This window comes from Panthera pardus, unplaced genomic scaffold (assembly GCF_024362965.1).
Source record: "Panthera pardus isolate Hobbes unplaced genomic scaffold, ASM2436296v1 HiC_scaffold_6, whole genome shotgun sequence".
Taxonomy (NCBI): domain Eukaryota; kingdom Metazoa; phylum Chordata; class Mammalia; order Carnivora; family Felidae; genus Panthera; species Panthera pardus.
Window position 1 is genome coordinate 129,060,172 of NW_026526991.1, and position 16,977 is coordinate 129,077,148.

A 16,977-nucleotide genomic window follows, 5' to 3' on the forward strand; every position below is an offset into this window, starting at 1 on the left:
ATGGTATTTTGTCAAAATGTACACTTTCCGAAGAAGAAGAAAAAATTCATCCCTCACTCTTACTTCTCTTGAAGTCTCTTCTTCATTAGCTCAGCTTCGCTGAGTTTTGTATGAGCCTCTTGAAGCTCCTTAAATAGGGTGGTCACCTGAAGGTTCAACGTCTCCACTTCGCTTCCAACCTGTCACACAGAAAATCCCAAGCACGCACATGCAATTCACATCAGAGATCAAATGAACCTCTTTGTGAGAAAACAGTGTGAACCATTAGTGTCCAACTAAGACTGATGGGTGAATTGATTAAACTTTGGACAATGAACACCCCAAATACTGTACATGAAAAGAAACGTTTTAGGTACAACTCTGTCACCTGATATGTCTGTATTTACTAGTTATATATAACAGTTTATATTTCACAATGTGTAATTTATATGTATAATCACTAATAAATATAAATAGATAAATATAAATAAATATAACATATATGTATACACAAAATGCTCTTTTTCTTACATAAATGATCAATTCGGATGCACTTGTGATAATGACTTTATCATAGTTTTTTTTCTTATAGAAATGGGTGGAGTTTATTTAAATGGAAGAAAAACGTCTCCTCTTTGATACTTGGCAACCCAAGAACCTCCCTTCTTAAGACTTGTAGGGGCCAAAATTCACACAAACGTTCCCAGATGTTAAGGTTTTGACTTTTAAATAGAGGCCGCAGGCATTTTAGGTTTTGCTAATTTCTGCTCGTCCTTTATCATAACTACGTTAATACTGATCACGGTCCAGGGGATCACAGAACATAGTGGTGTCAGAGCACAATCTAATTTATCCAGACAGCAACCCATGCCCATCCATATTCCCTGGCTGATTTATGTCTCCAGTTTACTCCACTTTTTTCACTGAACCGCCTTTTTCCCGGCAGTTCTGGCAGAATTGCTGGCAATGAGTTTTACGTTGCCTTGGAAGTCTCGGTACTTCTCTATTACTAACAAATGGTTTTGGTCAACCAAGTACGATTACGCCCAGGCTGCCTCTTCGTCTCTGTGTTTTAAGTGGTCGTCAGTCTCTTGAAGTAGGAGACTCAGCCCCGGCCATGGCATACGGTAGGCACTCCGCATACATTTGCTGAATAAATGAATCCGCTGAGGTGAGCATCTTACGTCCACGCTTGTCACGTGGGCAACTGCAGCCCTCACAACTTCCTGGCTTCGCCAGCCTTCCCTAAGCTGAAGACCATGTGGCAGGCTCCAAGGGCACATCTCTGAGCTGCCACGGAACACTGGCGGTACAAGCTTTTCATTCAAACTATGTCATTCAAACCAGTAGGAGGGTAGAACCAAAAGCTTTTAATGAGATCTCGAGTTTCTGGGTCATATTCTCAAATGATCTTATTACAAAGTGGACAACATTCCTTTCTCCATTAGCAGGCCTGTTCACTCAGTAAGTTAGGAGAGAAATCAGCCAAGAAGAGACAGAGGCGTGATTCCCTAGAATCACTGGGATGGGAACACATCTCCCTACAATTTACTATGGATGAATTTCAAATCGGGACATGGAATAGGAGAGAAATAGAATATATCCAACATTAAAATTATTTCTATTTCTAATGCGAAGAACCCGACACAAGACTCGACTTCAGATACCACTTTTTGGGCCCTCGGGGGGAGGTGACAGAGTCTGAGAACCTGAGTACCCACGGTTTCTGGGCCTTTCTCCTCTTCTTTCTCTTTTTCTTTGCTCGTCTCTGTCTGGGTCTCGACTTCCGCATGATCACTGGCTTTCTTTTCAAAATATGAAACTCTGAAAAAGTGCAGAATATGGAAAAGTTACTTTCTCTGTGGCTTCAAGAAGAGAAACAGTTGCGGAAGCACTAAAAGAACGCCGTTTGAAATCGATGAGAGATCTGGGGCTTCAAAATTTCTCTGCACTTGCTACGTTAACTTTTTTGGGTTTTGCTCTCATCCTCAAATTGGCTAGAATTGACTGAAGGGATGGGTTTAGGCAGGGTAAAAGGCATAAATCATCCCAAACACTGAAAAACACTGCCACTTTTCACGTAACAGTAATATGCAGAAATATTTTTAAAATCTGTGTTTTTGTGTGTACGTAGGTCATGCACGTGTGTTACAAGACTGTGTGTCCCTTTATAAGGATTCAGCAGAGAGAGGATGCCTTTTTAGGACCCATCAAAGGTCGCAAGTCCCTAAAAACACACAAATGGACCAACCTTCCTCCACTGAATCATAACCACATGAAAGCCAGCCTAGCGCAAATAAAACAAGAAGAGATTTCTGGTTAAAGATGGTATACTGAATACATGCATGTAATTCTTGTCCCACCCTGAACCCCACCAAAATGACTTTTAAAAAGCCACGTGCGTACAAGAACAAATAGAAAGGGAAAGGAAGTAACAGCAAGAAGATTTGGGGGGCACGGCTACGAGTGGGAACTGAGCCAATAGAGCTGGGTCTGAAGCCAACAGTAGGGAGAGCCAGTGTAAGGTCATCGACACTGTGGGAACCAAAAGGCTCAGGAGTCATCGGCACCAGGTACTTCGGGATCTGGGGACAAAGATGGGGCCTGTCTAAGAGGGACTACAAGATCACAAAATAAAGGGTTTCTGGAGTCAGACATTAGTAAGAGATGAGAAGTGGGTTCTTCTGTAAGGGGAACTTACACACAGAACACTAAGACCCTCAGCCACCTCTTCCTACTCAAGGACTTTGACATCTAGAAAAGTACCTTCCAGGCAGGATGCTGGAAGAGTCTCCGTTGGAGTACATAAGGATACTCCAGCATAAGGGAAAAGATTTAAAGTTTCTGACACAGGGCTTCCCCGAGAAAACCTCCCAGCCAGATCTCCTGAGATGTGGACCCAGAGCTGTAATCAGCTTCTAATACCCTATTATCCTGCTGAATCTGAGCAAACAGGCAAGACTGCTGGACATTTAAGGGAAATCTTAATATGAAACTGAAAAGAGTAATTTACTGAAAACAGAATATGCCAGTGGGGAAAAAAAAAGTAAAAAAACAGCACCGATGAAGGATCCTTAGACACATAAACACTACAACCACCAAAAAAATGGAACACAATAAAAAAGATTCTCTCCTGCAAAAAAGGAAGATGAAAGTTGATCAAATGTATCAGAAAGGAGAAAGAAGAAAAAAGGAGAGCTAGAAAAAGGGAACAAGGGGTTAAACCACAGGAGATCCAATTCAAAAAGAAAAGTGATGCTAGAAAGAGAGAACAAAGAAAACTGAGGGTTAGAGATAATTAGTAAATGAATTCAAGATCATTTTTAAAGAACTGAAGGACATGAGTCTGCAGAATGAAAGAGCCCAAGAGTGTCCAGAACAGACAGATGAAAAACAGGTTCACCACCAACGCATGTGAGAAGTCTCATCACCACAAACATGAAGAATCACAATGGCACTGGGTTTCTCAGCAGTAACACCAAAACCGAGGGCACAAGGAAGCCACGTTTTCGAAAAGTGGAGGGAAAATTATATCCGATTACAGAATTCTATATCTAGCCAAACTATCCATGAAGTATAAAGGCAGGAGGAGAGATTTTCAGATATGAAGGTGTCAGAAAATATACTGCCCATAAATTCTTTTTTCAGTGAGTCAGTGGAGATATGGTGGGCTTGATTTGAAAAGAAATTTTTAAAAAAAGCATAGGAAAGGCATTAGATTCAGGAAACAGGTGATGGAACACAGGAGAGATGAAGGAGTTCCCCAGGGCAAAAGTAAAGGGAGGTGCCAAGATGAGTTCAATGTAGCAGGACCTGGGAAGCAAGCAGGCCAGATTGCAGCGAGAATACTGTTAGACTACTAACACATCTGAGAGGTTTCCTTGTTGGGGAAGAGCATGGGGAAACTAAGCAAGTTTTAAAAATGTAATTATGCATAGAGGCAAAAGAAAAATAAGTTGTATAAAAAAAGGAAGACTGTTCAAGGCACAGAGCAGAGCTCAACTCAGCTCCATGTGCATGTCTAATAACATCAACACTGAGTACTTATCTCACTACATTTCAACATAGCCGATTTTGGAGGTGGAGCGGGCAAGCCAGGTCCGGAAGCATCTGTGTGCGATGACAATGAGGGGGGTGAAAGACAGTTAAATCTCCATCTTTCAGAGTCGGAGGTCAATAGATTGTGTTCACAACAGGGGGAAAATTCAGCAGCAATTTGAGCCCGGTACATGGAGGGAAACATCAAAATGGCCGGAACCAATGCAAATGGTTCCAAACCATTTGCAAACCTAAGGGGCTGCACGGGCACTCTTTCAGGCCAAGCCAAATAAATGGGTTAAGGGCCAGCTGGTGCAGGGTTGACGGATGACCCTTCATTACACTATTCACATCCGACACAGGGCTCCATGGGAAAATTCTTCTCCAAGGAAAATTTTCATCTTGGACTGAATTTCTGTGCTACCTCTCGATTCTCTTGGGCTACACTTTCTACACACTTCCCCCACTTACTTGCTGTCAGTTTAAGTTTGTTTAGAAAACAAAAAATTGCATGAAATACTAATCCTGGAAAACAATGGGGAAAAAAAAAGACAAACCTATTGACTTCTCTCCCTACAAATCTCCTAAAAATTTTCAGAATAAATTTTAGACTGTTTATAGCCTTATTTCTCATGATTAATGAAGGGAGTTGAAGACTCACTTGTTTGAGAAAAACACATGTTAGGTCTTGGAATGTGTTTTCATCATTTCCTATAGAGCATGAAACCAAAGCAGGCTAACCAGGTTTCTCAGTTTCAGTCCTGCCTTAGCTAGGAGAAAATCATCCTGACACTCACCTAGAGAACATTAGTCTTGGTAACTATCACTGACTTCCTGGTTGTTAAATACAGAAAGAAGGCTGGCGCACAAAGTAGAAATTCAGTGCGACTGGGAATGGGACCCTTCACAGGTGTTCAAGGGGAGAGACTAAAAACAGCCATCTCAAGGGCAGGCCGGACTTCCTAGGGCAGGCTGAAGGGCTGTGGCTGCAGACAGAGGGCTGTAATCATTTTGGAAGCAGGAATTATATATATCTCATATGAACGATCAGGATGTATAATTAGCAAATTCCTAAGTTTCCACTTCCACCATGAAAGCTGATCATGCTAAATAAGGATGAATTACTGGCTACACCTGACTTCTGAGAATGATGTATGGAACATGGGAGGGGTAAACCTGACTATAAAATACAAACACACGGATTACTCAGGCTACTGAGGGCCTTCTTCAACACGTAACTCCTTCCCTTCAAAAACCAGCTGTGATAACTAAGGTGTAAAAGGAGGCCATTCATCCATCCATTCCTTTGTTCATTTATCTGTGCACTGTTAACTATGCTTTTGGGATTTGTCTAAAAGATAGGACAAATATTTTGCTCCATGAGAATACATGGTGCTAGTCTCCTAGAAGTCAACCTTTGAAATTTTCTAAGGGACAGCAGTAGCATATGGTGTAAAAACCTAGGATTTAGAGCCAGCATGCCCTTAGCACCTTTGAAAAGCTATCAGATAAGTCACCGGACAAAGGCCAATGTGTTTTCCAGATTAACCTCATCTGAATAAATAACATAGGTTTCACATTTTAAGATCTTTCTATAGTTAAAAATTTTAACTGCTTCAGTTAGAAAGTACTTTTTTTTTTTTTAAGTTTATTTTGAGAGAGAGAGATAGAGTGAGCAGGGGAGTGAGCGGTTAGCAGTGCCTGACGTGGGGCTTGAACTCATAAACCGTGAGATCATGACCTGAGCTGAGATCAACAGTCGAATGCTTAACTGACTGAGCCACCCAGGGACCCCAGGAAGTGCTTCTTATAGTGCTAGAATTTTAAGATCAATAAGGCATCTATAACTTCTGAGAGAATTAATTATATTGTAGTATATTTATGATTAAATGTTGCAATCACTGGAGTCCTAAAACTACTGTGTAACCTCTTCCATGTCTTATGTGGTTTAGCATTTTGCACTTCTAAAAAGTACATTTGCACATAGAAATTTATTGACTTCACAACTCTATACCGTAGATGAATTTTACCCCTAAGTATTTATGTGTGTTTGCACGTCTACCACATTCTATGAGGCTGGTATCTCCCTTATACCAAAAACAGACACAGGCATCACAAGAAAAGAAAATTACAGACTAATACCCCTTAAGAATAAAGATGCAAAAATCCTAAATAAAATTTTAGCAATCCAAACTAGCAACATATAGAAAGGATTATACATCATGACCAATGGGATTTACCCAGGAATGAAAGGTTTAACATGTGAAAATCAATCAGTATAATACATCATATTAACAGAAGCTTTAAAAACCCATATAATCATCCCCATAGACATGGAAAGCATTTCACAAAATCCAAAACCCTTCATGATAAAAATTGTAACAATCTATAACTAGAATGCAGTTTCTCAACTTGACACAGCATCTATGAAACCTTACAGCTAACATTGTACTTGATGGTAAAAGGCTGAAGGCCTTCCCTCTAAGGTTAGGAACAGACAAGCATGTCTGCTTTTTCAACTTATATTTCACATTGTGCTAGAGATTCTAGCCAGTGGAATAATGGAAGAAAAAGAAATACAAAGTATTTCATGTTGGTAAGGAAGAAGTAACACTATCTCTTTGTAGATGATGTGATCTTGTATAAAGAAAATCCTAAGGAATCCACTAAAAAACTAATAGTGCGAATACGTGAGTTCTAACAAGGTTGCAAGCTACAAGATCAATATATAATATACAAAAAAAAAAAAAAAAAGCCAGTGATATTTCTGCATACTACCAAAGAATACTCCAAAAATGAAATTAAGAAAACAATTTCATGTATACAGTTCTAAAAAGACCAGAATACATAGGAACAAATTTTGAAAAGCAGTGTATGACCTATATGTTGAAAACAACAAAACATCACTGAAATACATCACAGCTGACCTAAATAAATCCATGGATTATCTTTCATGGATCAGAACATTTAACAATGTTAAGAGGGCATAACTCTCCAAACTGAACTCCAGGGTCAATGCAATCCTTAACAAAATCCCAGCTGGCTTTCCACACCACCGCCCCCCACCCCACCCCCGACAGAAACTGAAAAACTTATCCTAAGATTTATACAGAAAAACATGAAATCCACAGTAGCCAAAATAATCGTCCTGATTACTCCTGATTCCAAAATTTACTACAAAACTATAGTAATCAAGACAGTGTAGTATTAGCAAAGAATAGGCATATAAATCAAAGGAATGAAATTGAGGGTCTAGAAATTAATTTTTACAGGTATGGCCAACTGATTTATTCCAAAGGGGGGCAAGACAGTTCAGTGAGGGAAAGAATGGTCAACAAATGGTGTTAGGATGAATGTAAATCTACACATGAAAGAATGAAGTTGGTCCCCTACCTCACACCATATACACAAATGAACTGAAAATGGATCAGAGACCTAAATGTAGGAGCTAAAACTATAAACCTTTTAGGAGAAAACATAGGAGTGAATCCTCATGACCCTGGATTAGTCAATGCTCCTTAGATACAACACCAAAAGCATAAATGACATAAGAAAAATAGATAAACTGACTACATAAAAATAAAAAAAAAATTTGTGCTGCCAATGATAGCACCCAGGAACTGAAAAGATAATCTACAGAATGGGAGAATATATTTGCAAGTCATATACCTCATAAGGGATTTGCATCTTGAATATATAATGAACTCTTATAACTCAGTAATAAAAAGGCAATCCAATTTTTTTTAAATGGGCAAAGGATTTCAAGGGATGTTTCTTCAAGGAAGGTATACAAATGAGCAACATGAAAAGATATTAGTTGTTAAGAAAATGAAATCAAAATCACAGTGAGGATGTGGGAGAAAAGTAGAACCCTCATATATTGCTGGTGGAAACATAAAATGGAGCAGCCAATGTGGATAACAGTTTGGTATTTCCTCAAACGATTAACCACAGAGTTACCAATGACCCAGCAATCCCACTCCTGGGTACATAACCCTAGAGAATTAAAAAAATATATGTATATATACCTCCACACAAAAAAATTGTGCATGAATGTTTAAAGCAAATATTATTCACAACAGGCATAAACTGGGAAGCAAAACGTTCACCAGCTGATAAATAAACAAAATGTTGTCCAGCCCCATGGTGGACTGACTCTTTCTTGGCAACAAAAAGGAACTGAAGAACTGACACACGCCACAACATGGATGAACCTGGAAAACATGCTACGTAAAATAAGTCAATCACTAAGGTGCACATATTATATGATTCCATTTATACGAAATGTCCAGAAAAAGCGAATCTGTGGAGACAGAAAACCGATTACTGGGGATGGGGAATGAGGAATCAGTGTCAGTGGGAAGTGGTTTCCTATTTGGTGGAAAAAAAGGTTCTAAAATTATAATGTGGTAATGGTTACATGACTGAATATTCTAGACGACACGGAAATGTATTCCTTAAGTGGATGGATTATCTGGTATCTTAATCACATCTCTATAAAGCTGTGCCAGGGCATGAATAGTTCAAATTACCTATTTCATACCTTTCTTTGGCTTCCTTGAGTGCAATTTCAAGGCTCTCCACCTTCTGGTTTCCTTCCCTTAGACAAAGCAGGAGCTGGCTCACAGTTAATTCTTCAGATTCCAAATAATTCCTGGCACCTTCTGCAAATTTGCTCCTAGATCAAAAACAGCATACACATTAAAAGGTTTTCATCAGCAAACAAAAATGTCAAAGTGTCTGTGAGTATAACTGGAACCAACTTAAAGGAACTGCTTCCCAGAACACTTTCCAAACAACTCTCATTTACAGACCAAACGCGGGTGGCCCTGCGCCCACCAGGGCCCCACTCCTCCATGCTTTCTGGGAAGCACACGCTCGCTTCCTCCAAATGGCCGGTGTGCCCACAACATCAGACCACAGGGCCCACGGGACCAGAGGTGGCCCTGGTTTCCAGTGCCTGGCCTTCCTAGAGAACCAGCCTCAGAGAGGACCACAGTTATACAAAGGACACAAGCAGGCCTGCTGCCTGTGACACGCAGACCACCGGCCTTTCTCCTGCTTGACGTTCTCAAGTCAAGAGAAAAAAATCATTTTTGTTTTTGATTTCAAATCATTAGAGCAGAGAAATGTAGGCACTGTTGGTATGTCAAATATTTTTCTTGATTTCAACTCTGATGAAATCAAGAAGCAGTTCATCCACAAATAAAACCAGGACCACCGGTGTGGTAACTACACCTCCCGGGTGACTGTGCCGATGCTCATGGCATCTAACCAAGTTCACGTGTCTCATAAACAGTCAGGATTAAATGCCGGTTCCTGACTCCAAAGCTCAAACTCCAAACCCAGAAATCAATCTATGACTCCTTGATATAATAATAATAATAATAATAATAATAATAATAATAATAATGTTATGTTTATTTAATGTTTATTTTTGAGAAAAAGGGAGAGAGTGTGAGGGGGGGAGGGGCAGAGAGAGAGGGAGACACAGACTCCAGAACAGGCTCCAGGCTCTGAGCTGTCAGCCCAGAGCCTGATGCAGGGCTTGAATCCATGAACCATGAAATCACGACCTGAGCTGAAGTTGGATGCTTAACCCACTGAGCTACCCAGGTGACCCACTTTCTTTTTTTTAAATGTTCATTTATTTATTTTTGAGAGAGAGAGAGAAAAAAAAGAATGAGTCGGGGAAGGGCACAGAGAGAGGAGAAGAGAGATGCCTAAGTGGGCTCTGGGCTAACAGCACAGAGTCTGGTGTGGGGCTTGAACTCACAAACTCTGAGATCATGACCTGAGCGGAAATCAAGAGTCCGATGTTTAACCGACTGAGCCCCCCAGATGCTCCCTTAATATACCTTCAAACAAGGCAAGGAAGCTGTTATTGACAAGAACTGTGGCCTGGGGGCACCTGGCTAACTCAGTCAGGAGCCTGTGGCTCTTGATCTCAGGGTTTTAAGTTTGAGCCCTACATTGGGTGTAGAGATTACTTAAAAATAAAATCTTAAAAAAAAAAAAACCTGTGGCTGAAAAGGGGAAGTGGTTTTGGCAGGTGGATATAAATGAGGAGGAAGTGGCTTGGAAATTTCAAACAGGGCTTTTTTCCTTCCCACCACGTTCAGGAAAGTCCTCCAATACTAAAAAAGCAACATGGGAGAAAGCTGAGGAATTGTTAAGTAAAAAAGGGATAGCTTTCATTGATGCCAACTGCCCTGTTGGATATAAGAATATCATCTAACATTTATTTTCTTCCTTGTGCAAGGGCTTGGTAACATAATTCGAAAAAAAAACAACCACCACCCATTTTGATGTTTTATAAATACATTCATTAAGTTCTAGAAACAAAAGGTATTAAAAGCCTATGAGAGAAGAGATTCCTAGAGAAATTTTCAGGTAACTGTCTCTTTCAAATAGACTAATATGGCAATAATCCGCTCACAGAGGATGAGCCAACAGTCCATTCCTCGTGAGTGCAAGGCACAAGACCCCCGATTGCCCAAGTCCTCTCCCATCTCTTCCTCCGAGCTCCCCACTCCACCCCCGCCGCCACCATTTAAGATGTCTGCTTCCTAGTTATCTACTTACAACAGGTCAATTTGAGACTCCACATGTAAGACCTCTGGAAAGTGGGTAGGACAGTGACTCAGGGCACTAACAGTCATCCCTAGAGAAGGTTACTCCCTATCAGTCACCCTGGCTTATATTTGGGACTGATCAGGGAAGAGAAAATGCTAACAACCCCCTTTATCAAGCTGGACAGCCTGGTCCAGGTCAAACTATACTGATAAATTGGGAAACAGAAGTCTCGATTAAGAGCGAGTTTGTTTTCACTTCTCATCTGATGGGAGTTGAAACACATCTAAACAGAGAGGTGAGGGGGAGTTAGCCTACAAAGGCACCCAACGTTGTTTTGATTATCAGCCAGTTTGGGCTGCAACATATTAAGTATCATTCAAACTGAACATTCTTCAAAGGTCCTGGTATAAGTTATTAAGAATTGACTTTTGCAGCCCATCATGTTTGACCTCCCAGCAAGGGTGTCTCCGACGGCCTTAGCCCTTCTTCACCTACGTGTCAACGGAATCAGTTCTTGTGGGCCCAGGACTTGTCTTGATTTCTTTCAGTGCCACATCTGCTTCTCCTTCCTGTCAAGGCAGAAATGAAAGGGATTTGACATGATATGTCTGCGAGAAAAATGCTTTACCAGAAGAGAAAAAGGCAATAGATCAAGAATTTTGATGGCATGCCACCCAAGGAATCTACCAACATTTGAATGTGAGATGTTTAAATTAGGTCACTGAAATGGAACGGAACTTTACCCTTCCCTCACCCTGCACACCCTGTCAGGATTATAAATATCTAGGGCCACGGCGTGAAGGTTGGTCTCTCATCCCGAGCAGTCAACCTGACCCCAAACACATGAAAGCTTATCTCCTCCTTCTCCTTGGCAGTTCCCTTCTTTCCCAAATATAGGTCACACGGAGCTAGTGACAACTCCACACACCTTCCCTATACAGGCCTTTAAAATGCACGATGTGGGAACTTGCTGAAGCCACATTGAAAAAGAGGCTGCTTTCTGTGGGCAAGGCTCACACAAAGCACAAGGTTGGCTCCTATTAGAAATTCATACACACCGTGGGCCGTTTAAGGGAAGAAGTCTAAGGCCCGTTAAATGATTTGAAAGGCATGTATATTCCAATGAACTTGCAGGAAAAATCTTCCGAAAATGCACAAAGATAGTTAATTCTGATTGTGTACATTCTTCCTAAATCTTAGGCAGCGTTTTCTGGTTCACAGAAACAAGGCAAGAAAAGCACATTTACGCTAAAAATAACTGCCACTATCAGATCAGTGAAGGAGCATATTATGCTAACCACGCGCCCTAAAGGAAGAAGCCTCATTTGGAAACTTCTGATATGCTCTTGGGACTTCCTGAATTTTGCCAGTTATTTGCAGAAGGTGAAAGCTGTTTGATCAAATTTGTTTCATAATCTTTGGTCATCTGCAGAAAGGGCACTCTACTCTGGCAGAGCGTGCTTTCCACTTGGTATTTTATTTATTGTTTTTTTAATGTTTATTTCCTAGAGAGAGACAGACAAGACAGACAGACAGACACAAAGCATGAGCAGGGAGGGGCAGAGAGAGAAAGGGAGTCACAGGGTCCAAAGCAGGCTCCAGGCTCCAAGGTGTCAGCACGGAGCCCAACGTGGGGCTTGAACCCACGAACTGTGAGATCATGACCTGAGCCGAAGCCGGACGCTTAACCAACTTGAGCCACCCAGACACCCCTCCATTTGGTATTTGAATTCTCCTGATTTCAGCTGCCATTAGTGCACCCAAAGATTTATTTGGGAGCATGTTTGGCAAGGTTATTGAGAGTCATCTCCCCATCCTATTACTCTTTAGGGCAGGAAATGAGTTGGAAAGCAGAGAGTCGTGCATTGCACTAGTAATTCCGACACGCCCAGAAGTTTAGCCCTTTACGAGTTCCCCACTACTTATTTCCAAGGTACATTTTTCTCTCTCAGAGACACGATCTCTTTTCCTCTATCAGATGTACGGTTTGGCAAAACCCAAATGCCAGTGTGTATCACAGAGGACCTCGTCCTTAGGTGTTCTTCTCCCTCATTAATCCATCTTTTTTAGCAGCGATGAAGGGGAGGCCCTTCCGTGGTTCATCTACCTGCCCTGCTCTTTGGCCAGACCACGTGCATACCCAGATGTGGCCACAACAGATGCCACTCATGCGCTCAGGAACAGGCTGGCACCTGCCACTTCACTGTGTTACTGAGCTCACTGCGTTTTCGCTTCCACAGAAATGTGTCGGACACTGTGGGCTTTAAACTCCGCTCTTGGAGGCACCCAGGCAGCTGCTATTAGAAGTGGGGGCGAAGTCAAGGTCGACCCCCACCCATAACTCCAGTGGCTCTGCTCTTTTCTCCACTTCTTGTTTTTAACAAACCACAGTTCCTTGTAAGACTCGTTGGAAAAAGAAGGTCCTATTATTTTAAAGACATCAGTTTCCTGGATCGGATCATGATTCTACTCACCCAAGGCCAATGCTGACCACCCCTAAGGACCTGGCTTGAAAAAAGTTGTTTTGTTTTTTTAGATCTGTCACAAAATGTCTGATTTGTCAGGACACATGGGAAGAAAAAAAACTACCTCTTTTGTCATAAAAGGTAATCAACATTCTTCCACTGCTGCTATGATAAACTTTACGAGCATTATGTTATGCTTAAAAACAGGAGCCAATTTATCTTGGTGATGGTGATGCTGAAATTCCCCCACCATCTAGGTGTCTATGTGAGGTCTTTTGTAATTTGCTTAAAACAAAATCAAAACCAGGACACTTACAGCCATCCTGATTTCAACAAAGGAGTCTTCCGAGGGGCCGCCTGAGTTCAGCTTGAGCTGTAGTTCAGACACGATGCCCAGCAGATCTGCCTTTTCAGCTTGAAGACGGGCCACCTGGGTCTTCAGCTGTTCCACTTCCTGGTCTGCTACTGCCTTGGGGACTTTGGGGTCCCCAGTGGGGTCCTGGAAATGACGAGAAGCCAAGTGAATCAGTGAATCAAACGAACACCTGGTCGTCAAACTCAAGTGTCCCCACACCCCACGGCAAGACAATTAAGCTTTATGGTAGAAAATTCTAGCCTTTTCTTGGAGATGTATTTTCATGTAAATTTTTAAAAAGAAAAATTTACATGATTTTATTACATTCAAATAGAAAATTAAAATAACCTCATGACAAAAAGGAAAGACTTCCTCAGCACACTGGAATAATCTGATATGAAGACAACCAGTCAGACTTCGACGATGGTAAACTCGTAAGTTGTAGTCCAAAAATCTCAGGAAATAAGGGCATCAACCTCTTATCTTTTTTTCTTCCTACAAATGCAGAACTCCTCACGCCCCCATACTTGTTATGTATAGTTAGAAGCCAAAGCATCAAGACGTTTCATTACTTGACACATAAGTGGCCAAAGACAACAAAAGTTCCAAAATTCTCCAGGGCATGCAGGCTGGCTGCTATAATATACTACATTGGTGTTTTCAGGTTGCTAAAAGTAAGCCTGGTGAGAAATAAAAACTGAAAATTCAGAGGCTGCTACCAAAGGTAAAAAAAATTAACTTCTGGCCTATATACACATTAGTAATAAATATTCACCTTTCGCTAATATCAAGTATGTGCTGCTTTCCTCTTGTTGTAATTATTGCACGTGGCATAAGAGAGAGACCCTGTTTAGACGCAATGCTTGCACTTGGGAGTAAGGAAAACAGATTTCAGTCCACACCCTGCTAATCGCTGTGTGTGCGGCCATGAGTGCATTCCCTTAATGGCTTGACCTCTTTTGGCCTCTTTTGGTTTTCTTTTTCTTGGGTTAGAAAGGAATATGGTGGCACCAAATGGTTTCGTTGGTCTCTTCCAGCTGTGACCTTGTAGACCTCTCTGGTTTCCTCCTCAGGAAACCTTCATTGCTTCTATAAACATGGGACCACCAGAAATACATACCTGAGATCATCAGAGATTTACAACACATCAGAAAGTTCTCTCTCTCTCACACACACACATACACACACACCCCATGTCTCTAATAGATTTCCTAAGGAACTGTAAACCGACCCAGAGGCTCTGAGTGGAACCAAGAAAGCACCAGAAAGAATACGTACGGATGATAAACCAGCTGGTCCAAGAAATAGTAGAAAGTGGAAGGAAACGGATTAATATGCAACAAGAGAGTGCCCCTCACACCAGTGAGATCGTGCTGTTCCTTCCCCAGGGGCCTTCCTTTGCCATGAAACCACCACAGGCCCGAGAGAAAAGAACTCATGGTGAACCTGAGGAGTCAGGCATGCAAGGAATGGTTACCAGCCTGTGCATCCCGTCTCGGTCATGACCCGTCCCAAAGAAACATAAATGTGCAGGGACAGAAACAATCAAAGGAGAGGCACTCTTGGCCTGGAACCAGGAGGTAAGCAGGTGAGGGTGAGGCCACGCCCTATTAGGAATCTTCGCATTTTCCTGTTGGACCCGTCTGAGGACATCTTCTAAATGGATTTTTAAAACAATCTTGCCATAAAGGGTAGGAAACAGAGTTTTAACCAAGTGTCTGAGGACAAGGGATATAAAGCCACGATTCTGGAATCTCAGACTGTCAGGTTAATTTCCTTTTTTGCAACGGTGATGATCTCTTCACTATCCTTGGGCAATTCGGAATCTACTTATTTGGCCGTAAAACCTCGTAAAATACCATGTTAAATCTCTTCCTTTTACTAATGAGACCCTTTCCATTCCCTTCCTGGACTAGAATGCGCACATTTTATTCTCTCTGATCAACCCCAACTCCATCATTTGTTAACGTCTTTTATTTCTGTTGAGTGCCTGCCGTTGACTTTCACGCAACACAACGACTCTACTTCTTGTGTGCTTGTATCATGTCTCCATCACGCTGTCCTGGGAATCTGCCCAGGTGAACATGCCATTTCATAATCCTAGAAGAAACATCCATCTAATGACCTCTGCCTCACAATCTGCGCAATTAAAAGTTAACAAGTTCTCTGTACAGATGGTTATAATTTATGATTCCATGAAATTGGACAGAATAATTACTACCTCAGCCTCACCCTGACAATCAGAAGGCAGATCTCCAAAGGAAATTCCCTACTCCCCTTTCCTTGTGTGGCACAGAACACGTGAGAGGCTCCGGTGGCTACAGGGGACTCCCTGGAGAACCAGCAGCGAGGATGGGTCAGCAAGAGTGAGAAAAGTCAGAGGCTTTGAGGGCTTCAAGTCAGGAAAATGAGAGCCTAAATTTTACAAATCACCTCAACTGGTCCATGAAAAAAAACAGCAAAGAGGAGGCAGGGAAGCAATAGGCAGGCCTGGGAGGCGTATTTTGGGGGGAAAGGCTGATGACCAAGGGTTTTAAAGAGCTGTAAGTATCTCTGTCCAAGCACCCAAGTCCTGTGTCCCAAGGACTCACTTCTGAGTCTTGCTTATAGCTTGTTTTATCTGATCTTCTGCATTGCAAGAAGCTGTCCAGAGCTCCAGCTCTGTTCTCAACTTCTTCCAATAGTGGGACGTTTTAGGAAAACCCATAGGCAGACTATTTCAAGCAAAGTGCTTCTGGAAGCTTCTTTCTGAGCTCCAGCGCAAAAGTCCCCAGCAGGCTGATGCCAGCTGTCAGCTCACATCCCAAAGACCAAGGAGGAAAACAGTGTAAGATATTTTCTTCCAGAGAGTAGAAAATACATTCATATATCCCACCAGGTGATCATGTCTTCACAGCATTCTACCTCGAAAACATTTCGACACTGAGAGACTTTCCCCAAAGTAGTGACTTAATGCTCTTTGAACTGTAAGACAAGTTCAAGCATCAGATGTGAAGAGTCTTATCAGCAATGAATCGTTTCCCATACACACATAAGTTTATGAAAGCAGAATGTCCACGCTGTCCCATGAGCAGGGATTGAGGAGTAAAGCACTGACCTAAACCACAATATTTCTCTCAACAGCTCTTCGTTCTTTAGATTATTCCAGCTTGTCCTCTTCTCATTACTTTCTTTCCTTTATCTTTCTTTCTTTGCACTCTTTACCCAAGAAATCAGAGGTCAATGGAGCTCAAGGTATCTCAAGGAAATCACTGATGCCTCGATTCCTTCCTCCCTGAGCCAAACCAGTGCTCCATCCTTCTGAGGGCTGCTAAGTTCAAGGTTGGGGAGAAAGTGACGAGCAGATGTCCATCCTAATGAACAATGTCCAGTGAGCCCTAGAATATGGGCAGACGCTTCAAGTGTGTTCTGACACAACCTGTTTTCTTCCACTCGCATCTTTAACATCCACTCCCAGCTGTGGGCACTTTTCTCCGGTTCTCTGGGTCAATGAAAATGTAGCAACCCCACAGCCTCCTGCCACAACATGATGTGTCGCACCATTTTCCAAAAGTAAATGTAAAA

General features: G+C 41.8%; 1 protein-coding gene across 8 annotated transcripts in view; it reads right to left on the reverse strand.

Moving 5' to 3' along the window:
- OPTN (optineurin) overlaps window positions 1–16,977 on the reverse strand; it is a 39,378-nt gene that overhangs the window by 12,471 nt on the left and 9,930 nt on the right. For 7 of the 8 annotated variants that reach the window (XM_019460772.2, XM_019460767.2, XM_019460774.2 and 4 more), the window contains exons 4-8: window positions 13,375–13,557; window positions 11,089–11,162; window positions 8,561–8,695; window positions 1,701–1,803; window positions 64–179 (exon numbers count right to left, since the gene is read on the reverse strand). In XM_019460772.2, coding sequence (XP_019316317.1) covers window positions 64–179; window positions 1,701–1,803; window positions 8,561–8,695; window positions 11,089–11,162; window positions 13,375–13,557 — 611 coding nt within the window. The remainder of the gene's footprint in view (window positions 1–63; window positions 180–1,700; window positions 1,804–8,560; window positions 8,696–11,088; window positions 11,163–13,374; window positions 13,558–16,977) is intronic. The other variant, XM_019460771.2, reaches the window with a different exon arrangement.